The sequence below is a fragment of the Gorilla gorilla genome, chromosome 21 (assembly GCF_029281585.2).
Source record: "Gorilla gorilla gorilla isolate KB3781 chromosome 21, NHGRI_mGorGor1-v2.1_pri, whole genome shotgun sequence".
NCBI lineage: Eukaryota > Metazoa > Chordata > Mammalia > Primates > Hominidae > Gorilla > Gorilla gorilla.
Genome location: NC_073245.2, coordinates 53420947 through 53445977, shown reverse-complemented (window position 1 = coordinate 53445977; position 25031 = coordinate 53420947). Strand labels below are relative to the sequence as shown.

Below are 25031 nucleotides of genomic sequence, written 5' to 3'. Positions count from 1 at the left end.
CAGCCTGGGCAACATGGCGAAACCTCATCTCTACAAAAAAAAATAGCTGGGCATGGTGGCACGCACCTGTAATACTGGCTACTTGGGAGGCTGAAGCGGGAGGATCACTTGAGTCTGGGAGGTCGAGGCTGCAGAGAGCCATGATTGTACCACTGCACTCCAGCCTGGGTGATAGAGTGAGACTCTGCCTCCAAAAAAACAACAAAAAAAAACTGTATCATATAGAAAGTTAAATATCTTGTTTGTATACCTAGAATCACCTCCTATTCCTGCAACCTGATCCATCACAAGCAGATCCAGCTTTTGTGGAACTTGAACATTAGTAAAGGGGACCCTCCTAAGAAAAAAATCTAAGAATAAAATTATAAAGATATAAAGTTAGATAGAGGCTTTGGAAAGTGCCTGTGCAAGTGAAGTGAGGGTCCCCAAAGCTTCGGCTGTAGTAGCTTCATAGGAAATCTACCACATTCAGATTTGTACAATAGCGAAACTGAATCCTTTCTAGCTCTCCAAGCATGCCATGTTTTCTCCTCCCTCTACGGTTTTTGTATAAAGTGTTCCCTTTGTCTAGAACACTCTCTTCTCAACTTATCTACTTGGCAGTATTTATTCATCCTTCGAGCTCTAATCCAAAAGCAACCTTCTCTATGAGGCCTTACCCCAAGTTCCCCAGAAGACAGAGGTGGGTAGAAAGTCTTTTCCTATGCTCCACAGAACTTAGTGCATGCTTCCACTACAACACTCAGCTTATTGTCTGATTGGTGTTGATCATTTTGTTGATGACTTTGTTGATCATTTTGCTGATGATTTTGTTTGTCTGTCTTCAGACTCTGTATCAGTCAGGATGGGCTGCAGTAACAAGCTACTCCAAAAACCTCAGTAGCTTAAAGTGACAAAGGTTATTTCTTGTTCATACTGCATGTACATGGCAGGTCAGCTATTGTTCTTCTTTTAGGACTCAGGCTGATAGAGTAGCCGCCATCTGGAACATAACCAGTTGCAGGCCAGAGAATAAATAGTGAGGCAAAGCCTACACTTTCTCCTAAAACTTTTCCCCTGGAGGTGACACATTTGTTCACGTTTCATTGGTTTCACCTAACTTCAGGTAGGCAGGGAAATTCAATGCATCCAGTGGAGGGCAAGGCCCAGAGCCCTGGTGGATAGCTTAATAACCACAACAGACTGTTAGCTTCTTGAGTTATAGGGCTAGCTAGCATCTTTTCAAAAATCCTTGTATACCCAGTGCCTAGCACATAGTAAGTCCTCAACTTTATTTGAGAGAAAAAACAAATTTAGCAAATAAAACTTATAGGAAGGTTTTGTTGTTTTTGGTGCTTACTATAAGGAACCATTTCAAACATCTTTCTAGTGTCAATAAGTGCCAAGCTCCCTATCTTTGGAGATCTTCAGGTATAGGCCATCCTAACCACCTGGTAGTGGTACTTAAGGTAAAATTCATGCAAAGGTGAGTGGTTAGAATATATGATCTCTAAAGTCTCTTTAATTCTGAGGCCTTTGTATTTATATCACAATCACCTTCTGAGCTTGAGAAAGAACAAATTAATGTTTACTTTAGAGGTGATAATATCTGACTAGAGTGGGCTATTTCTGTTGGTGATTAGACAAAAATAAGAATTGAGGGGGAAGGCCAGGTGCGATGGCTGACGCTTGTAATCCCAGCACTTTGGGAGGCTGAGGCGGGTGGATCACGAGGTCAGGAGATCGAGACCATGCTTGCTAACACGGTGAAAACCAATCTCTAATAAAAATACAAAAGATTAGCTGGGCGTGGTGGCAGACGCATGTAGTCCCAGCTACTCGGGAGGCTGAGGCAGGAGAGTGGCGTGAACCCGGGAGGTGGAGCTTGCAGTGAGCCGAGATCGCGCCACTGCACTCCAGCCTGGGCAACAGAGCGAGACTCCGTCTCAAAAAAAAAAAAAAAAAAAAAAAACACCACTGTTTGAGGGGGAAAAACAAGTAGAGAGCTCTAGCCTTGAGCCCTTGGCTGATGGTGATTACTAAATGCAGAAATTACTGTGACCCTTAAGTAACCAGAGGGCAAATTGAGGCCAGCTCTGGGCTTGACATTGCTTTGACGTTTGAGGATTTAGACTTGAGTTCTTTGTAACTTTTTTGTTTTCAGCAGAAATCTGACAATTCCAACCAGCAGATCCATTTACTGGACTGCCAAGGTCCTGCCCACACACATTCCTGAGGAAGGACAGTTTTCCACATGTTCTTTTTGTTATAGAGTCCTACTGACTTACCGTGGTCTAATCACCAAGCCTCATGTTAAAAGAGTTCTCTATTAATACATAAGAGTAAGCAATACAGACCCTCTTCTGACGGTATAAAAGTGTTATAAATATTAAGGATCATAATAACTGTCAAGCCTTTTTACCATTTATTTATTTATTTATTTAGAGACAGGGTCTTGCTCTGTTACCCAGGCCAAAGTGCAATAGCGTAATCCCAACTCACTGCAGCCACAACCTCCCAGGCTTAAGCAGTCATCCCGCCTCAGCTTCCCAATTAGCTGTGACTACAAGCATGCGTGCCACCATGCCGGCTATTTTTTAAATTTTTTGTGGAGACGGAGTCTCCTTATGTTGCCCAGGCTGTTCTCAAACTCCTGGGCTCAAGCAATCCTGTCTCCTTGGCCTCCCAAAGTGCTGGGATTACAGGTATGAGCCACTGGTCCAGCCTCTTTTTTCATTTTTAGGAGACAGGGTCTTGCTCTGTTGCCCACATCACTGGAATGCAATGACGGAACCATAGCTCTCACTTCAGCCTCAAACTCCTGGGCTCATGAGATCCTCCCATCTCAGCCTCCCAAGTAGCTAGGACTACATTGTCAAGCCTTTTTAAAGAACAAAACAAAACACTAGAATAATTCAGGTTGTAAAATCTTCGAACCCTCTGTAAGAAAAAAATGTCAAAATAGTTACAGGTAGTGGATGTATTGTTTAGTTGGTATTCAGAGTGAATATAGTCTAAAAGAGAACACTGAATTTAGAATCAGAATATCTGGCTCTGCCAAAAATATGCCGTGTGTGACTGGTCATATCACCTCCCCTTTCTTGCTCAATAGCTCCTCAATACTACAGTGAGGGAAGGCCAATAATAACCAATTCAGGAGACTATGGGGATGGATTGAGAAAGATATGGAAGTGCTTTGCAGGCTTTCGTGGACTTTGATGATGAAATTGAAGTGAATTCTGTTTTCTTTTCGGTCATGGAAACTTCCCAGAAAGCCAACTGATTTACTTAGGATTGGCTTGGGCAGCAGTAGGGTGGGTGGCTGCATCTGATTTTTGTTTCCAAGGTCAGCGTTTTCCAAAGGAAGAGAAGAGAGAAACATTTAAAACAGAATGTTTTTTAAAAATATAAATTTAAGCTTCATTTATGATAGAAGATTTCTTTTTAAAATATGTCTCGAGCTTTTAATTTTTTTTAAATTATGAAAATGTCAAATGTACATAAGAGCATATATATGAGCCATATATATCCCAACCCAACTTGAACAATTATAAGTTCATGGTCAAATTTATTTCATTTATTTCTACCCATCCCTCATTTTTTTCTAGGGGGTTGGGTTTTTCCTCCCAGTAAATCCTATATAACAAATTATTTTACCCATAAATATTCGAGTGTGCATCACCAACTGATTAAGACTTTTGTTTGTAACATAACTGAAATACCATTATCATACATAGCAACATTAACAGTAATTCTTTAATGTCATTTACTGCCTCCTGTGGTAGATGGGCTCCAAAAAATGGAGATGAAACCCCAGCTTCATCTATGACAGGTAAAGAATAGCCCATTTTCTTAATATATGGAGAACACTTAACATCCCGTAGGAAAATGGACAAAAGATAATTTTATACAAAATCATCAATGACATGTGAAAAGATATTCAGCCTTGCTCATAAAGAAATGTAGATTCCAAATACTAGTAATTAGTGTTTTATATATCAAATTAACAAAGACTGAAAATGGCAAGAATATGCAGTGATAGTGAGTGCATCCTCAGTTCTCTGGTGGTAACAGCGAAAATCAGTACAGTTTACTTGAAAGACAATTTTGTATTTTGCTAACAATATTTTAAATGCTACTGCAATTTTACTTGTAAGAAATTCAGTATTTCAGAAATTCTCAAATGTATAAAAATATGTGCAGGGATGGTCACTGAGTCATTGTAATAGTTAAAAACCTGGAGAAATGCAAATGTCTCTTAACAGGAGAATGGTTAAATAAATTATGATGCATCCATAACCTAGAATGCTGAAGTTGTTTAAAAGACTGAGGTAAACTAGAGATGGTGACATGGAAAGATATTGAAATTAAATAATTGTGAGACGAAAACTCAGGGTCAAAATAGGATGTAAAAATACAATTCCATTTTTGGTTTTTTAAAAAGAATTAATTATAGTAAGCTATGCCTAGGAAACATGCCTGAAATCATATATACTGCACTGTTAACAATGGTTTATCTCTGGGGGTGAATAGGAAGGATTTTCACTTTTCTTTCTTTCCGAGAGAGAAATTTCCACTTAGAGCATAATTTGAAACAAAGTAAAAAGGATAAATTTCAAAGTAAGTCTTTGTTGCTAGCACTAAATAGTGGAATGCTACCTATGAATTTTTATTTTGGAATGGGTTGAGGTTTATTTATCGTCTGTTATACACCACGACTAACTTTTAAATGTGTTTCATGGTGTGTAGAATGTGAAGTCAATTACTATAGAATACTCAAGACTATATTCATGTCTGTCAGATCAACCTCATAGTAGTCACATTCTTTACATCTTTTTTCTTTGTCCACTTGATCTTTAGAGTATTATCTTAAAATTTCCCACTATAGTTATGTTTCTGTAATTCTGTCAGCTTCTACCATTATTTCCTTTTTTTTTTTTTTTTTTGGACAGTCTTGCTCTGTGGCCCAGGCTGGAGTGCAGTGGCGCGATCTCTGCTCACTGCAAGCTCTGCCTCCTGGGTTCACGCCATTCTCCTGCCTCAGCCTCCTGAGTAGCTGGGACTACAGGTGCCCGCCACCACGCCCAGCTGATTTTTTGTATTTTTAGTAGAGACGGGGTTTCACCGTGTTAGCCAGGATTGTCTCGATCTCCTGACCTCGTGATCCACCCTCCTCGGCCTCCCAAAGTGCTGGGATTACAGGCGTGAGCCACTGTGCCTGGCCTATTTCCGTTTTTAATGATAAATCCTGGGTGATATGTTCAAGAGGGCTGCAGGCTGACTATCATAACGCTTGGAAGAGTCTGTCAAGAGTTACTTTCTAAGTATTTGAATTCCTTCATTGAATTCTTACTGTTCTTCCAATTCATTCCTCAGAATTTTTTAAAGTTCCTAATTCAGTTTATAATTTAAAGATAAACACTTTAAGATTTTTATCTAAAAAACTCACATATGTATACTGCAGTGCTGAAATATAGTAGCTATTAACTATAGCTTTGCTAATTTAGTGAATTGAGCAATTACCAATTCCCAAAGACAGATTTTTAAAAAAAGTTACGCACTTTTGTTTTTATTTTCCCATTTATTTATTTTTATTTTTATTTTTATTTATTTATTTTTTGAGACAGAGCCTTACTCTGTGTCCCAGGCTGGAGTGCAGTGGCGTGATCTTGGCTCACTGCAATCTCTGCCTCCTGGGTTCAAGTGATTCTCCTGCCTCAGCTTCCCGATAGCTGGGATTACAGCCACACATCACCACACCCGGCGAATTTATTGTGTTTTTAGTAGAGACGGGGTTTCACCATGTTGTTGGCCAGGCTGGTCTCAAACTCCTGACCTCAAGTGATCCACTCGTTTCGGCCTTCCAAGTGCTGGGATTATAGGTGTGAGCCACTGCTCTGGCCCCATTTAAAAGATCCATTTACAAGGCAGAAGGTTTCAAGATGGGGCATGTAAAGGATTGTACAAAAGTGACAAAATGCAAACATCACCTGGCCTTTCCTTCTGAATCTCTTTTGGCCGCACCTTACATTTCTATCAGCTCACTTCACTAGGGCTTGACTTAGACAATAGCATGTTTCCACATGGTAGTGCCTCATTTATCAGACATGCTCCGTGAGTGTCTTTTGGATGAATGATTTTCTAGATAATTAGAACTTTGCTGTTTAAGCACCATTTTTAACCCCTTTAAAAATACGTAACAAATAAACCCAAGCTTACCTAAATGGGTAATGTTGCTAAAAACAGCCACCTTAGTAAGCATCCAGGTGGTGGGGATATGGGTGTTCACTGTCAATCTCTTTCAACTTTGCCATTTGTTTGAACTTTTTCTTAATAAATGCTGGAGGAAAATATTACTTCAAGAGGTCTGTAGCCCTTATTGCAACAATCTGGAGGTTTCTCAGAGAGCTAACTGTGGAGTGGTTGAAGTTGCAGGCTCTGGAGCGAGACTGCTTGGGTTCTTATTCAGCTTCTGTCGTCTCCTAGTTGTGTGCGCTCCAGGCAGTCACTGCACTTTTCTGAGCCTTGTCCTTCTTGTCTGTAAAATGAGAATGATTATAGTGCCTTTTCTTGGGTTTATTATGAGTGAAATGAGGGGATGTGTATAAAAGCACTTGCGACAATATGAAACACTCAGTAAACACTGGCTGTGGCTGCCACTGCTGCCACTACTGCTTTTTTGTAATTGCTTGTAGTCAATGGTCCATCTACCCAGAACATGGTTAGCAGTGGTACCCTTCTTAGTCATTTATTCGAATGATAATTTAGGGCTAATTTGAGACTTAATTTTTCTTTTTTTAAGAGACAAGGTCGTGCTCTGTCATCCAGGCTGGAGTGCAGTGGCATGATCGTTGCTTACTGTAACTCTGAACTCTTGGGCTCAGGTGATCCTCCCACCTCAGCCTCCTGAGTAGCTGAGACTACAGGCGCACACCATTGTTCCTGACTAATTTTTTACAATTTTTTTGTAGAGATGGGGTCTCTCTATGTTGCCCAGGCTAATCCCGAACTCCTGGCCTCAAATGATCTTCCTACCTTGGCTTCCCAAAGTGCTGGGATTACAGATGTGAGCTGCTGTGCCTGGCCAAGACTTAATTTTGAATGACATTGGGACTATTGCCAAAAATCAAATCCATCTTCGTGTTGTCCACTTCTCAGCCTTAGTAAATAAAATACCAGGAATACTATATACCTTTTCCTCAGTGAAACCCAGTCCCCATTACAAATAGCAGTTCTGGCCCTGTGCCTGGAGTGCTTGTGTTGTGTTGCTAGGGCTCTGCAGTTAGCTTCTCCTGAGTTCTGCTGCCTGGCCTTCTGGTGTGCTCATGCTCTTTTTCCTTTGTGTTGTTGCTACTTCCAGGTAGTAGGTCTGCATCTCTCTTCCCTCTCCTCTGGCAAACCTGATGTTCACAGGCACTGCCATTCAGCTTCTCTAGGGCCACAGTAAATATTACCAAGGTGAGTCAGGAAGTAGCACAGAACTGTGTCACCTATATTGAAACCTTAGAAATGTAAATGCTGACCCTCTTCTATAGAACTGAGTGCTATAATTTACTGTCCTCTACTTTTCTTGGTTTCGATGTCCTTCCTGAGGTTTTTATCATATTCAGAGTTGTGCAGCCATCCCCACTATCTAATTTCAGAACAATTTTCATTGCCTGGTGACTCATTAGCAGCCACTCCCCCTTCTCCCCTACTCTCAGTCCCTGGCAACCACTAATCTACTATCTGCCTCTATGGATTTGCCTTTTCTGGATATTTCATATAAATGGGAATCATACAGTATGTGACATTTGTGTCTGACTTCTTTCACTTAGCATCAGGATCATCCATGTTGCAGCATGCATCAGAACTTCATTCCTTTTTATGGCTGAAGAATCCATCGTATGGATATATCATATTTTACTTACCCATTCACCAGCTGATAGACGTTTGGGTTGTTTCCACCTTTTGGCCATTATTTGAATAATGCTGCTGTGAACATTTGTGTACATATTTTGGGGTGGACATGTTTTTATTTATACTGTGTATATACTTAGGAATTAAATTGCTGGTGTTTTGTTTTTTTGTTTTGTTTTGTTTTTGTTTTTTTTTTTTTTGAGACGCAGTGTAGCTCTTGTTGCCCAGGCTGGAGTACAATGGCATGATCTTGGCTCACTGCAACCTCCGCCTCCCAGGTTCAAGCAATTCTCCTGCCTCAGCCTCCTGAGTAGCTGGGATTACAGTCATGCACCACCATGTCTGGCTAATTTAGCATTTTTAGTAGAGACGGGGTTTCTCCATGTTGGTCAGGCTGATCTTGAACTCCTGACCTCAGGTGATCCACCCGCCTTGGCCTCCCAAAGTGCTAGGATTACAGGCGTGAGCCACTGCGCCCTGCCAAATTGCTGGATCTTATGGCAACTCTATATTTAACATTTTGTTTGCCAAACAGTTTTCCAAAGTAGCTATACCATTTTACATTTTCATCAGCAATACGTGAGGGCTCCAGTTTCTCTGCATCCTCATCTATACTTGTTATCTGTCGCTATAATTACAGCCATCTTGGTGGGTGTGAAGTGGTATCTCATTGTGGTTTTGATTTGTGTTTTCGTAATAACTAATGATGTTGAGCAGTTTTTTATGTGCTTTACTGGCCATTTGTATATCTTCTTTGGAGAAATGTCTATTCAAATCCTTTATCCGTTTAAAAATTATCTTTCTATGGTTGAGTTGTAAGTTATATAATCTGGATATACTTTACCAGATATATGATTTGGAAACCTTTTCTTTCTGTGGATTGTCTATCTTTTCACTTTCTTGATGGTGACCTTTGAAGAATGCAAGTTTTTAATTTTGATAACATCCAATTTGTTTTTTCTTTTGTCATTTGTGCTTTCAGATATTCTACTCGATGTCTTCCATAACTTGTCTGAAAATCTGATTTGCTCACTGGGTCCATAACTGTATTATTTTTAGTTTCCCTGATTTGGGATCATAAAGCACTTGATTTAAAATGTTTGCCAATGATACATACAAAGGAGCTTAGAAATGTTGATGCTCTTTGAGATGGTAAGCCCATTCCTGTGCACTTAACCTCAGGAAATAATTTGATAGAAGAAAAACATCCTGTATGCCCAGAGATGTTTGTTTCAGTGTCACCCATGAGATTGGCATGCTTTTCAACAGCAGGGGTGGATAAGTCAAATTCATTGTGGTACATTATTAGGTAGCTATTAAATGTTAAACTTATGAAGCTTGTGTAACAAAAATGTTTATAACGTAATGTTTGGTGAAAAAAGCACAAATATGTGCTCATTGTGATTAAAATATGAATAAAATATCTGGACTAAATGAGAAGGTATACAAAGTTATAGACATTAAATTTTATTTAAATTGCATTTTATCTTTATAATTAAAAATTAAATAAAAAAGTGTGCATGCCAGTTCAAATTGGTGGGGGAAGGGGTGAGAAGTTGTTAGAGTGGGTTTATGTTTACCCTCACCTTCAAAGTTTTAAAAATTATTTTCATCATAAAATAGCCGTGTTTACTGAGAATTTGAATAGAGATATTTTAATTTTCTTTACATCTTTGTATCAAATCCAAATACTGATAACTTGATTTTAGTATTATAATTACTATTGTTTTAGTCATTAGAGCATTATGATTTGCTAAAATGAAAAGTAATAATGATGATTATCATTACATATTAGTAATAGGGCTCACAGAATCCCTTTTCTCATGGCATCCTGTGAAACAATTATTATTATTATTTCTTTTTGAGTTATCAACTCTTTAATTTAGGTCTTTTATATATAAAACCATTGGTTTTGTTTTCAGGTTAGTTTTCTGCCTTAGCTGTTTTCTTTCTTAGCATTTTAAAAGTGTGAATTCAATCTATTTTATTAAAAGTTCAATACATCTAAATTCACAGGTAAGGGAAGTTATGTAATGTCTGGATAGTGTAATGATTATTTGTTTCTGGTTTCCTCTTCTTTCTTCTTTCCTTTCTTTTAAAAAAATACTTAAAAGCATATGTGAAGATTACTTATAATTCTTTTTTTTATTATACTTTAAGTTTTAGGGTACATGTGCACAACATGCAGGTTTGTTACATAGGTATACATGTGCCATGTTGGTGTGCTGCACTCGTTAACTTGTCATTTACATTAGGTATATCTCCTAATGCTATCCCTCTCCCCACCCAACGACAGGCCCTGGTGTGTGATGTTCCCCACCCTGTGTCCAAGTATTCTCATTGTTCAGTTCCCACCTATGAGTGAGAACATGTGGTGTTTGGTTTTCTGTCCTTGTGATAGTTTGCTCAGAATGATGGTTTCTAGCTTCATCCATGTCCCCACAAAGGACATGAACTCATCCTTTTTTATGGCTGCATAGTATTCCATGGTGTATATGTGCCACATTTTCTTAATCCAGTCTATCATTGATGGACATTTGGGTTGGTTCCAAGTCTTTGCTATTGTGAATAGTGCCGCAATAAACATACGTGTGCATGTATCTTTATAGCAGCATGATTTATAATCCTTTAGGTATATACCCAGTAATGGGATGGCTGGGTCAAATGGTATTTCTAGTTCTAGATCCTTGAGGAATGGCCACACTGTCTTCCACAGTGGTTGAACTAGTCTACAGTCCCACCAACAGTGTAAAAGTGTTCCTATTTCTCCACATCCTCTCCAGCACCTGTTGTTTCCTGACATTTTAATGATCGCCATTCTAACTGGTGTGAGATGGTATCTCATTGTGATTTTGATTTGCATTTCTCTGATGGCCAGTGATGATGAGCATTTTTTCATGTGTTTGTTGGCTGCATAAATGTCTTCTTTTGAGAAGTGTCTGTTCATATCCTTTGTGCACTTGTTGATGGGGTTCTTTGATTTTTTTCTTGTAAATTTGTTTAAGTGCTTTGTAGATTCTGGATATTAGCCCTTTGTCAGATGGGTAGATTGCAAAAATTTTCTCCCATTCTGTAGGTTGCCTGTTCACTCTCATGGTGGTTTCTTTTGCTTTGCAGAAGCTCTTTAGTTTAATTAGATCCCATTTGTCAATTTTGGCTTCTGTTGCCATTGCTTTTGGTGTTTTAGACATGAAGTCCTTGCCCATGCCTATGTCCTGAATGGTATTGCCTAGGTTTTCTTCTAGGGTTTTTATGGTTTTAGGTCTAACATTTAAGTCTTTAATCCATCTTGAATTAATTTTTGTATAAGGTGTAAGGAAGGGATCCAGTTTCAGCTTTCTACATATGGCTAGCCAGTTTTCCCAGCACCGTTTATTAAATGGGAATCCTTTCCCCATTGCTTGTTTTTGTCAAGTTTGTCAAAGATCAGATGGTTGTAGATGTGTGGTATTATTTCCGAGGGCTCTATTCTGTTCCATTGGTCTACATCTCTGTTTTGGTACCAGTACCATGCTGTTTCGGTTACTGTAGCCTTGTAGTATAGTATAGTTTGAAGTCAAGTAGCATGACACCTCCAAGTTTGTTCTTTTGACTTAGGATAGTCTTGGCAATGTGGGCTCTTTTTTTGTTCCATATGACCTTTAAAGTAGTTTTTTCCAATTCTGTGAAGAAAGTCATTGGTAGCTTGATGGGGATGGCATTGAATCTATAAATTACCTTGGGCAGTATGGCCATTTTCACAATATTGATTCTTCCTATCCATGAGCGTGGCATGTTCTTCCATTTGTTTGTGTCCTCTTATTTCATTGAGCAGTGGTTTGTAGTTCTCCTTGAAGAGGTCCTTCACATCCCTTGTAAGTTGGATTCCTAGGTATTTTATTCTCTTTGAAGCAATTGTGAATGGGAGTTCACTCATGATTTGGCTCTCTGTTTGTCTGTTATTGGTGTATCGGAATGCTTGTGATTTTTGCACATTGATTTTGTATCCTGAGACTTTGCTGAAGTTGCTTATCAGCTTAAGGAGATTTTGAGCTGAGACGATGGGGTTTTCTAAATATACAATCATGTCATCTGCAAACAGGGACAATTTGACTTCCTCTTTTCCTAATTGAATACCCTTTATTTCTTTCTCCTGCCTGATTGCCCTGGCCAGAACTTCCAACACTATGTTAATAGGAGTGGTGAGAGACGGCATCCCTGTCTTGTGCCAGTTTTCAAAGGGAATGCTTCCAGTTTTTGCCCATTCAGTATGATATTGGCTGTGGGTTTGTCATAAATAGCTCTCATTATTTTGAGATACGTCCCTCAATACCTAATTTATTGAGAGTTTTTAGCATGAAGGTCTGTTGAATTTTGTCGAAGTCCTTTTCTGCATCTATTGAGATAATCATGTGGTTTTTGTCTTTGGTTCTGTTTATATGATGGATTACATTTATTGATTTGCATATGTTGAACCAGCCTTGCATCCCAGGTATGAAGCCAACTTGGTCGTGGTAGATAAGCTTTTTGATGTGCTGCTGGATTTGATTTGCCAGTATTTTATTGAGGATTTTTGCATCGATGTTCATCAGGGATATTGCTCTAAAATTCTCTTTTTTTGTTGTGTCTCTGCCAGGCTTTGGTATCAGGATGATGTTGGCCTCATAAAATGAATTAGGGAGGATTCCCTCTTTTTCTGTTGATTGGAATAGTTTCAGAAGGAATAGTACCAGCTCCTCTTTGTACCTGTGGTAGATTCGGCTGTGGATCTGTCTGGTCCTGGACTTCTTTTGGTTGGTAGGCTATTGATTATTGCCTTAATTTCAGAACCTGTTATTGGTGTATTCAGGGATTCAACTTCTTCCTGGTTTAGACTTGGGAAGGGTGTATGTGTCCAGGAATTTATCCATTCCTTCTAGATTTTCTAGTTTATTTGCCTAGAGGTATTTATAGTATTCTCTAATGGTAGTTTGTATTTCTGTGGGATCGGTGGTGATATCCCCTTTATTGTTTGTTATTGCGTCTATTTGATTCTTCTCTCTTTTCTTCTTTATTAGTCTTGCTAGCTGTCTATCAATTTTGATGTTTTCAAAAAACCAGCTCCTGGATTCATTGATTTTTTGAAGGGTTTTTTGTGTCTCTATCTCCTTCAGTTCTGCTCTGATCTTAGTTATTTCTTGCCTTCTGCTAGCTTTTGAATGTGTTTGTTCTTGCTTCTCTAGTTCTTTTAATTGTGATGTTAGGGTGTCAATTTTAGATCTTTCCTGCTTTCTCTTGTGGGCATTTAGTGCTATAAATTTCCCTCTACACACTGCTTTAAATGTGTCCCAGAGATTCTGGTGTGTTGTGTCTTTGTTCTCACTGGTTTCAAAGAACATCTTTCTTTGTGCCTTCATTTCCTTATGTACCCAGTAGTCATTCAGGAGCAGGTTGTTCAGTTTCCATGTAGTTGAGCGTTTTTGAGTGAGTTTCTTAATCCTGAGTTCTAGTTTGATTGCACTGTGGTCTGAGAGACAGTTTATTATAATTTATGTTCTTTTACATTTGCTGAGGAGTGCTTTACTTCCAACTATGTGGTCAATTTTGGAGTAAGTGTGCTGTGGTGCTGAGACAAATGTATATTCTGTTCATTTGGGGTGGAGAGTTCTGTAAATGTCTATTAGGTCTGCTTGGTGCATTTAGCCGATTTACATTTAAGGTTAATATTGTTATGTGTGAATTTGATCCTGTCATTATGATGTTAGCTGGTTATTTTGCTCGTTAGTTGATGCAGTTTCTTTCTAGCATTGATGGTCTTTACAATTTGGCATGTTTTTTTGCAGTGGCTGGTACCAGTTGTTCCTTTCCATGTTTAGTGCTTCCTTCAGGAGCTCTTGTAAGGCAGGCCTGGTGGTGACAAAATCTCTCAGCATTTGTTTGTCTCTAAAGCATTTTATTTCTCCTTCACTTATGAAGCTTAGTTTGGCTGGATATGAAATTCTGGGTTGAAAGTTATTTTCTTTAAGAATGTTGAGTATTGTCCCCCACTTCTCTTCTGGCTTGTAGAGTTTCTGCCGAGAGATCCGCTGTTATTCTGATGGGCTTCCCTTTGTGGGTAACCCGACCTTTCTCTCTGGCTGCCCTTAACATTTTTTCCTTCATTTCAACTTTGGTGAATCTGACAATTATGTGTCTTGGAGTTGCTCTTCTCGAGGAGTATCTTTGTGTTGTTCTCTGTATTTCTGAATTTTAATGTTGGCCTGCCTCGCTAGGTTGGGGAAGTTCTCCTGGATAATATCCTGAAGAGTGTTTTCCAACTTGGTTCCATTCTCCCTGTCATTTTCAGGTACAACAATCAAACATAGATTTGTTCTTTTCACATAGTCCCATATTTCTTGGAGGCTTTGTTCGTTTCTTTTTTCTCTTTTCTCTCTAAACTTCTTGCTTCATTTCATTAATTTGATCTTCAATCACTGATACTCTTTCTTCCAGTTGATCGCATCGGCTCCTGAAGCTTGTGCATGCGTCATGTAGTTCTTGTGCCATGGTTTTCAGCTCTATCAGGTCATTTAAGGTCTTCTCTACACTGTTCATTCTAGTTAGCTATTCATCTAATCTTTTTTCAAGGTTTTTAGCTTCTTTGTGATGGGTTCGAGCATCCTCCTTTAGCTCAGAGAAGTTTGCTATTACTGATAGTCTGAAGCCCTCTTCTATCAACTCATCAAAGCCATTCTCCATCCAGCTTTATTCCATTGCAGGCGAGGAGCTGCGTTCCTTTGGAGGAGAAGAGGCACTCTGATTTTTAGAATTTTCAGCTTTTCTGCTCTGGTTTCTCCCCATCTTTGTGGTTTTATCTACCTTTGGTCTTTGATGATGGTGGCGTCCAGATGGGGTTTTGGTGTGGATGTCCTTTCTGTTTGTTAGTTTTCCTTCTAACAGTCAGGACCCTCAGCTGCAGGTCTGTTGGAGTTTTCTGGAGGTCCACTCCAGACCCTGTTTGCCTGGGTATCACCAATGGAGGCTGCAGAACAGCAAATACTGCAGAACAGCAGATGTTGCTGTCTGATCCTCCCTCTGGAAGCTTCATCTCAGAGGGGCACCCAGCTGTATGAGGTGTCAGTTGGCCCCTACTGGGAGGTGCCTCCCAGTTAGGCTACTCGGGGGTCAGGGACCCACTTGGGGAGGCAGTCCGACTGTTCTCAGATCTCAAGGTGAGACCACCCTTTGAGTGGTCGTACACAGAAGATGTATAGCTTGCTGGGCCACAAACTGGTTCTGTGGATTCCCTGACCCTCTGACCTTTGGTTTCATCTCAGTAACAGTGGTCCGGGATACATAACAGCCAGTAACTGTAAGGTGATCGCTTTTCTGTGGCCTGGAATAAGTGCGGCAGGCAAGGAAAGGCTACAGAGGCCTGGCTCTTACAGCAGCCGGTCTTCCCAGCCACCCTCGCCCACCCCACCCCTTCCGTTCACACACTGCAGCTAACTTGGTCCCTGGGCCTGGCTTGGGAGAGACAGAGGCGTCATCTTGTTCTCATATGCGGGAAGGCTATGAAAAGAAAACCCCATGTTGGTCCAAAATGTAAACAAGAATTACACTAGGATCTTTTGTTCTCACTCTGACATGGTCAGAATTAATTTGGAGGTCCAAAAAGAGGGCGTTTTGTTTTTTAATCTGAATTACTTAATGCAGGGATATGTAGGGGGTGGTGGGGAAGAAACAAAAATACGTTGCTTAAGTCTATCAGTTGGTATTGGACCATCCCCAGGTCATTCTTCAGGGTCCAGTTTTTGTCATGAGGGGGTTCCTAACTTAGACTTCATATCCAAGTTGCTGGTTAAACTTACTGTGAAAAGACCTAGATGGTAGAAGGCAAGCAGTGGAATGTGTCTGGGTATCCGAGAAATATACAGAAAGCACTTAAGAGAACTTAATCATTTTTTTCTCCCTTTCCTTAGATTGAATAGGGAAAACCTGCTTTCTGCAAACAACTGAAAAAGCTGCACTTAGAAACTGTTTCTTTGGCCCTCATCGAGAAGCTGGAACTTGTATTGTTAGGCCCCTTATGGGACAAGCTCTCAACTGCTGATCACCCAGTGATTGTCACCATGGCCAGCAAGAGGAAATCCACCACACCATGCATGATCCCAGTGAAGACTGTGGTGTTGCAAGAGGCCAGCATGGAGGCCCAGCCCGCTGAGACCTTGCCTGAGGGACCCCAGCAGGATCTGCCCCCAGAAGCATCTGCTGCCAGCAGTGAGGCAGTGCAGAACCCCAGCAGTACTGATGGCTCTACACTGGCCAATGGGCATCGGAGCACTTTAGATGGCTATTTATATTCCTGTAAATACTGCGATTTCAGATCCCATGACATGACCCAATTTGTGGGACATATGAACTCAGAGCACACAGACTTTAATAAAGACCCAACCTTTGTATGCAGTGGGTGCAGTTTTCTGGCAAAAACCCCTGAGGGGCTTTCCTTGCACAATGCCACATGTCACTCCGGGGAAGCCAGCTTTGTGTGGAACGTGGCCAAGTCAGACAATCATGTGGTTGTGGAGCAGAGCATCCCGGAGAGCACCAGCACTCCTGACCTAGCGGGTGAGCCCAGTGCTGAAGGGGCTGATGGACAGGCAGAAATCATCATTACCAAAACTCCAATCATGAAGATAATGAAAGGCAAAGCTGAAGCCAAAAAAATTCATACACTCAAGGAGAATGTCCCTAGCCAGCCTGTGGGTGAGGCCTTACCAAAGCTGTCGACTGGAGAAATGGAGGTGAGAGAGGGGGACCATTCCTTCATCAATGGGGCAGTTCCAGTCAGCCAGGCATCTGCCAGCTCTGCAAAAAACCCCCATGCCACCAACGGGCCCCTGATAGGAACAGTGCCAGTTTTGCCAGCTGGCATAGCACAGTTCCTCTCCCTCCAGCAGCAGCCCCCAGTGCATGCCCAACACCATGCCCACCAGCCACTGCCCACGGCCAAGGCCCTTCCCAAAGTGATGATCCCCCTGAGCAGCATTCCAACGTACAATGCAGCCATGGACTCTAACAGCTTCCTGAAGAACTCCTTCCACAAGTTCCCCTACCCCACCAAAGCCGAGCTCTGCTATTTGACTGTGGTGACCAAGTATCCAGAAGAACAGCTCAAGATCTGGTTCACAGCCCAAAGGCTGAAGCAGGGGATCAGCTGGTCCCCTGAGGAGATTGAGGATGCCCGGAAAAAGATGTTCAATACAGTCATCCAGTCTGTGCCTCAGCCCACAATTACGGTTCTAAATACCCCACTCGTCGCCAGTGCTGGCAATGTCCAGCATCTCATCCAGGCCGCTCTCCCAGGTCACGTTGTGGGGCAGCCAGAGGGTACAGGAGGGGGACTTCTGGTCACTCAGCCATTGATGGCCAATGGGTTGCAAGCAACAAGTTCCTCTCTCCCCCTCACGGTGACATCTGTCCCCAAGCAGCCAGGTGTGGCACCCATTAACACTGTGTGTTCAAATACAACGTCAGCTGTGAAGGTGGTCAATGCGGCCCAGTCGCTCCTCACGGCCTGCCCCAGCATAACCTCCCAAGCCTTCCTTGATGCTAGCATCTACAAAAATAAGAAATCTCATGAACAGCTGTCAGCTCTGAAAGGGAGCTTCTGTCGGAACCAGTTCCCAGGGCAGAGCGAAGTTGAACATCTCACAAAAGTGACCGGCCTCAGTACCAGAGAGGTGCGGAAATGGTTCAGTGATCGTAGATACCACTGCCGGAACTTGAAGGGCTCCAGAGCGATGATACCTGGAGATCACAGTTCCATCATCATTGACTCTGTGCCAGAGGTATCCTTCTCCCCATCGTCCAAGGTCCCTGAGGTAACCTGCATTCCGACAACAGCCACACTAGCAACCCACCCTTCTGCCAAACGACAATCTTGGCACCAGACTCCTGACTTCACACCAACCAAATACAAGGAGAGAGCCCCTGAGCAGCTCAGAGCCCTGGAGAGCAGTTTTGCACAAAACCCTCTTCCTCTTGATGAGGAACTGGACCGCCTGAGAAGTGAAACCAAAATGACCCGACGAGAAATTGATAGCTGGTTTTCAGAGAGACGGAAAAAAGTGAATGCTGAGGAGACCAAGAAGGCTGAGGAGAATGCCTCTCAGGAGGAAGAGGAGGCTGCTGAGGATGAGGGTGGAGAAGAGGATTTGGCCAGTGAGCTAAGGGTCTCTGGTGAAAATGGCTCTCTGGAAATGCCCAGCAGCCATATCTTGGCAGAGCGCAAAGTCAGCCCCATTAAAATCAACCTGAAGAACCTGAGGGTCACTGAAGCCAATGGCAGGAACGAGATTCCAGGGCTGGGTGCCTGTGACCCTGAGGATGATGGGTCAAACAAACTGGCAGAGCAGCTCCCAGGCAAAGTGAGCTGCAAAAAGACTGCCCAGCAGCGGCACTTGCTGCGGCAGCTCTTTGTCCAGACACAGTGGCCAAGCAACCAGGACTATGACTCCATCATGGCCCAGACGGGTCTGCCACGGCCAGAGGTGGTGCGCTGGTTTGGAGATAGCAGGTACGCACTGAAGAACGGCCAACTCAAATGGTACGAAGACTATAAGCGAGGCAACTTCCCACCAGGGCTACTGGTCATTGCCCCTGGCAACCGGGAGCTCCTGCAGGACTACTACATGACAAACAAGATGCTGTATGAAGAGGACCTGCAAAACCTCTGTGACAAGACCCAGATGAGCTCCCAGCAGGTCAAGCAGTGGTTTGCTGAGAAAATGGGGGAGGAGACCAGAGCCGTGGCAGACACAGGCAGTGAGGACCAGGGCCCTGGTACTGGTGAGCTCACAGCAGTTCACAAAGGGATGGGTGACACCTATTCAGAGGTGTCTGAGAACAGTGAGTCGTGGGAGCCCAGTGTCCCTGAGGCCAGCTCAGAGCCCTTTGACACATCGAGTCCCCAGGCTGGACGTCAGCTCGGTAAGGAGTCCACAGGGGCCATGGCTATCCTGTGTGGGTAAGGGGAGGAGGCGCTTACGGTTGGGCACTGAATTTACTGCACAGGGGCATCTGCTGTCTCTAAGGCTGCCTGGCAGCAGCATTAACCGCCTGGCTGCTTCAGAGGACAACTAGCAGCAGAAGCCATAGGAACATAATATGATAAATGGTTGAGAGCTGTTTTTTGTTTCATGTGTTTTTAAAAACCTGCGCGGGGGAAGGAACATGGTGACCCTAAAGGGGTCCAAGCTTTTCTAGCCATTTCTTAGCAATAGGAGAACAGGTCAAAACATCCTCTGAGTCGGGCAGATCCACAGCAACTGGGTAGGAGACAGCAACAGGACATGAGTTGAAATTCAGCTCAAATTGATGAAAAGGAAAGAGAGCCTTTAATTGTCCTTAGATACATAATGTGCTTTTTTCTGATGATGAAAGTCTTGTGTTTCTCTGGTTATGCCTGATGTAGAAGAAATGTTTAGTATAATGGAAAATCACCTTCCTTCTTTGACATACATGGAATCAAAAGCTTGAATTTTGTTCCTCAGTTTCTCTGGATCGTACTGGAAAGCAAAATGTATCGTAGAAGATTATTTTTATTTAAGACATAGTTTTGAAGCCACAGACAAGTCATGTTATTACGTGTTGATTTTCTAGGTTCCTGGTCACTGAGTTCCCAGCCTCTCCCTTCCCTCCTTACCCTTTGACATTTGTGTTCTCATTAGAGACCCCATCAGAGGGCAGCCAGAAGCTCAGGTGAGAGCCAGGAGGGTGGAGTATTGTAGAAGCTGAAGGGATTGGGGGTTCCAAAATGGCAGCATTGCTAGCTGAGTTGGCAATGGTGGGAGGGGGTACAGGAGACACTATTTGTGGTGTTGGGCAATGTGATGGTTCCGTGGTGACTTTGGCATGAGCTGCCTCAGTGTGGGGCCTTGTGTTTGGTACCTCATCCCCAGGGCCAACCATAGTGGCCTATCCCTCAGAAATCCCACAGAATTTCCTGGATGGTGTTGCATTGTTTCCATACAATAGCCAACCATTGTTGTTTGTTTATTTTGGCCTGGCAAATCCCAGCTCCTCCACCCCAGTTGCTTTCTACTTAGGATGTCTTAAAAAGGACAAAATTCTTTTTCATTCTCTGAATATTTTAAATTCATTTGAACACAACAGTTTGAAACATAGTTATGCTATTGTTTCTTTACTGAGTTAAGGAAAAAGAGACTTCCTTTTTGGCCCATAATTTGGTGGGGTGGGGGTGGGGAGTACCATGTCATCCATCTGTTTAGCATTTGCAGAAAGCCTGTTCTTCTCATATTAACATACTAAGGCAAAATCCAGTTCCACAAAGCCCACAGTGAGAGCAAACACCTGGTGGAGCCCAAAGCCCTGGTCAGCAGTTAGGGTAGGAGTACAAGGGCCACTGGCTCCCTTACAGCCTCCTCCAACTCCAGCCATGTTTTCAATAGGGCAACAACAAAACACTCCCCTCCTTTGGGGCCCACAGCTCACAGCCTGCTTTATAAAGTAGCTGATGGCACACCCTGGAGTCAGAACAACAGGTTTTTATGGCTGGTTTGACTTTTTTATAATGCAGAGCAGGTAGTCTCTCCTACAAGTCTTTGTCCAAGTTTGTAAGTTGGTCCTTATGTTATACCCAGCTCTATGCTTCTTGTAATATACCAGTAGGCCAGGGTGTCATGCTCAAGAGAGATGAGGATGTTTGAACAAGTTTATTACGAAAGCTGACATGGAGAATGACATTATGGAAGATGGCAGTAGCAGCACCAGCCTCTTCCTCCACCAAAGCAGTTGAGCTGGCAGTAATTGTCTCAAGCAACTGTTTTGGGACTCAGAAGTCTAGTTGAACACTTGCAACATCCAGGGAAGACCTTGATGGAGAGGCTTATAAATTTTGATGGTTTTTTTGTTTCAGCATCTCCAAGATCTGCAGCAGGCAACTGTGGAAAATGTTCCTGGTGCAGACTGTTGGTGCCAGGGTAGGCAATAACAACTTTGTCCTCCAAAAGTCAAGTTTTTGTGGCCAGGTGTGGTGGCTCACACCTGTAATCCCAGCACTTTGGGAGGCTGAGGTGTGGATCACTTGAGGTCAGGAGTTTGAGGCCAGCCTGGCCAACATGGTAAAACCCTGTCTCTATTAAAAATACAAAAATTAGCCAGGCATGGTGGTGAGTGCCTGTAATCCCAGCTATTTGGGAGGCTGAGGCAGGAGAATCACTTGAACCTGGGAGGCAGAAGCTGCAGTGAGCCAAGATGACACCACTGCTTTCCAGCCTGGGCAACAGAGTGAGGCTCCATTGCAAAAAAAAAAAAAAGAAGTTTTTTGATTTCTGATTACTGCATTTAATCACTGAGGGGGCCAGTGCAGAGGCTGATCATTGTCTCAACGCCCTTGGGCAGAGGGAGCTTTCTAGCCACAAGGGGATTTAAAGAGACAGTACCTATTTTTTTTTCTTTATTCCTCCTTTTGGCATGCCAGATATTTAAGGAAATCTTAGGTCACTGGTTAACCACAGAGATATCACAACAGAAACTTCACTGACCCCATACTGCAAAGAATACACACTTCACAAAAATAGTTGGAAAAGTCACAAATAGTTGGCTCCAGCCCTCAATAAGCAAAAATCAGCAATCTCTGAGGCATGACAGAATTAGATTCTCAGTACCACAATGTAATACTCATAATGTCCAGTTCTCAACAAAAAATTACAAAACATAAAAAGAAATAGAAAAACATGGTCCATTCACAGGAAAAAAAATTGACAAGACACCATCCTTGAGGAAGTCCAGACATTGGAATTATTACCCAAAGACATTAAATCAACTATCTTAAGTATGTTCAACGAGCTAAAGGAAACCATGGACGAAGAACTAAAGGAAATCAGGAAAACCATGCATGAACAAAATGAGAATATCTATAAAGAGACAGAAATTATAAAAAGGAACCAAACAAATTCTAGAGCTAAAAGTATAATCCCTGAAATGGAAAACACACTAGAGGGATTCAACAAAGATTTGGGCATGCAAAAGAAGAGAACAGTGAATTTGAAGAGAAAATAATTGAAATTATCCAAAGGAGAAGAAAGAAAAAAAATATATAGGAAAAAAAACCTGAGAGAGCTGTGAGACATCATCAAGCATACTAATGTACTCATATATTCATATAGTCATTATATTCATTAGTATATTCATACTCATATACTCATATAGGAATCCCAGAAAAAGAAAAGGGACAGAAAGAATATTTAAAGAAATAATGATAGAAAATTTCCCAAATCTGATGAAAGACATGAATCTACACATCCAAAAAGCTCAATAAAATCCAAGCAGGATGAACTCAGATCCACACCAAGACATGTTATATTAGAATTGTCAAAACCTGAAGACAGGATTTTGAAAGCAGCAAGAGAGAAGCAACTCGTCACATAGAATTTTTGACAAGATTAACAGCCGATTCCTCATCAAAAATCTTGGAAGCCCAAAGGCAGTGAGATGACATATCTAAAGTTGTGAAAAAAAGAAAAACAAAAACCTCTAAACCAAGATTTCTGTATATGGCAAAACTATTCTTCAAAAATGAAAGAGAAATCCAGACATTTCCAAATAAAATTGAAGGAGATCATTACTAGTAGACACGCCCTACCAGAAATGCTAAAGGGAGTCCTTCAGGCTGAAATGAAACGATACTGAACAGAAACTTGAAGCCATAAGAAAAAATAGGCCAGGCGCCGTGGCTCACACCTGTAATCCCAGCACTTTGGGAGGCCGAGGTGGGTGGATCACGAGGTCAGGAGTTTGAGACCAGCCTGGCCAACATGGTGAAACCCCATCTCTACAAAAAATACAAAAATTAGCTGGGCCTGGTGGTGCTAATCCCAGCTACTTGGGAGGCTGAGGCAGGAGAATCGCTTGAACCTGGGAGGCAGAGCTTGCAGTGAGCTGAGACGCACCACTGTACTCCAGCCTGGGTGGGGCAGAGCAAGACTCTGTCACAAAAAAAAAAAAAAAAAGAAAAAGAAAAAAGAAAGAGCACTAGTTAAGATAACTTTAGAGGTAAATATAAGAGCCAGTACTATTGTACTTTTGGTTTATAACTTTTTCTCTTTGTGCTTTATAATTTAAAAGACAAATTCATTAAAAAATTATAAATCTATATTAATGGGCATAGAATGTAAGATGTAATCTGTCTAAATAATAAAACTAACAAATTAGTGCATTGTAAAAACAGAATCAAAACAGTACATTGTGAACAATCAAATAAATACAAAAGGAGGTAGTAATGGAATTGAGGAATCAAAAACATATAAGACATATTAAAAACAAATAGCCAAATGGCAGAAGTAAATCCGTGATCCGTAATCACATTAAATGTAAAGGGATTAAGCTCTTCTATTAAAAACAAAGATTGGCAGATTGGAGTTAAACAAATAGTGTTTATATGCTGTCTTAAGAGACTCATGTTAGATATAAGGACACAAGGAGGTTGAAAGTAAAAGGATAGAAAAAGATACACCTAGAAAATAGTAACCATATGACAGCTGAGGTGGCTATATTATCACCAGACAAAATAATCTATTTTTTCTGGAGAAAAAAATATATATATTTTAAATATATACAATTATATATAAAATATATAATATATATTTTAAATATATACAATTATATATAAAATATATAATATATATTTTAAATATATACAATTATATATAAAATATATAATATATGTATTTTAAATATATACAATTATATATAAAATATATTATATGTATAACATATACATGTTATATATATATAATTTAGAATTAGCCAGCAAGACTCAGCCAAGATGATCCCAGTTTTGTTGGCAACATCAAAAGCATTGTAATCAGGAGCCAGTTGAACATACGCCTTCTTCTCTCTATCAGCCCTGATCAGTGTGTTGACTTTGACTACATCAGTGTCATAGAGCTGCTTCACAGCCTGACCTGGTACTTTTTGGCTTTTAACATCCACAGTGAACACGGGTGTATTGTTGTCTTCTATCTAATTCACGTCAGACTCAGTGGTCACTGGTCAGTGGGAACTTGATGATGGCATAGTGGTCAAGCTTATTTCTCCTGGTAGTGCTCTTCTGAGGATACTGAGGCTGCCTTCAGAGTCATAATGTCTTGGGCCACAGGAAGGTGGGTGATGTGTGAATCTTCTTTTTTTTTTTTTTTCTTGGTGGCTGTGTGGATGCCTTTCAGCACTGCCTTCTTGGCCTTCAAAGCCTTCACTTTGGGATCAGCTTTAGGAGAGTCAAGAGCTTCCTTCTTCACCTCCAGTGTCCTCTTTTGAAAAAGGCACACAATAAATGTTAAATCAAGAAAGGTTACAAGAGACAAGGATATTATATTGATAAAAGATTTATATATATAAATATATATATTTGTATATATACTATATATACTATATATTATATATAAATATATATATTTGTATATATACTATATATACTATATATTATATATAATATATATTTATAAATATATATTTTATTTATAATATATATAAATATATATAAAAATATATATTATATATAAATATATATAATATATATTTATAAGAGATATTTATTTATATATGAAATATAAAATAAAATATATTTATTATAAATATATATTTATTTTTATATATTTATTTATTTATTTATATTATATATATATATGTATACCCCTAACAGAGCTCCAAAACATATGAAACAGAAATGACAGAATTAAAGGGAGAAAGACACAAAAATAGTTGGAGACTTTAATATTCCATGTCCGATAATGGATATAGAAACCAGACAGAAGATCAATCAGGAAATAGAGGATTTCAACAACACTCTAAGCAAATTAGACCAAATAGACATAAGCAGAATACCACCCAACAACAGCAGAATACACAGTCTTCTCAAAATCACATGGAATACTCTCCAGGATAAACCATATGTTAAGCCATGAAACAAGTGTTAATACATTTTTAAAAACTGAGATTATACAGAGTACATTCCAGTTACAGTGGAATGAAACTAGACATTGAAAATAAAAAAGTGGAAATACACAAATAGGTGGAAATTAACACACTATTTAAAAACTAATGGGTCAAAGAAATCATAAGGGAAATTAAAAAATACCTTGAGACAAATGAAAACACAGCATACCAGAACTTATGACACATAGTGAAAGCAA

The 25031-nt window shown here is 40.7% G+C and overlaps 1 protein-coding gene across 12 annotated transcripts in view; it reads left to right on the top strand.

Moving 5' to 3' along the window:
• Positions 1–25031, top strand: part of ZHX3 (zinc fingers and homeoboxes 3) — a 138877-nt gene that overhangs the window by 96580 nt on the left and 17266 nt on the right. For 5 of the 12 annotated variants that reach the window (XM_019016990.4, XM_055372979.2, XM_055372982.2 and 2 more), the window contains one exon: positions 15798–18807. In XM_019016990.4, coding sequence (XP_018872535.2) covers positions 15948–18807 — 2860 coding nt within the window. In that variant the 5' untranslated portion in view covers positions 15798–15947. Of the gene's footprint in view, positions 1–15797; positions 18808–19479; positions 19579–20755; positions 22666–25031 lie in introns of those variants that run through there. The other 7 variants (XM_063702417.1, XM_063702416.1, XM_063702420.1 and 4 more) reach the window with 3 other exon arrangements.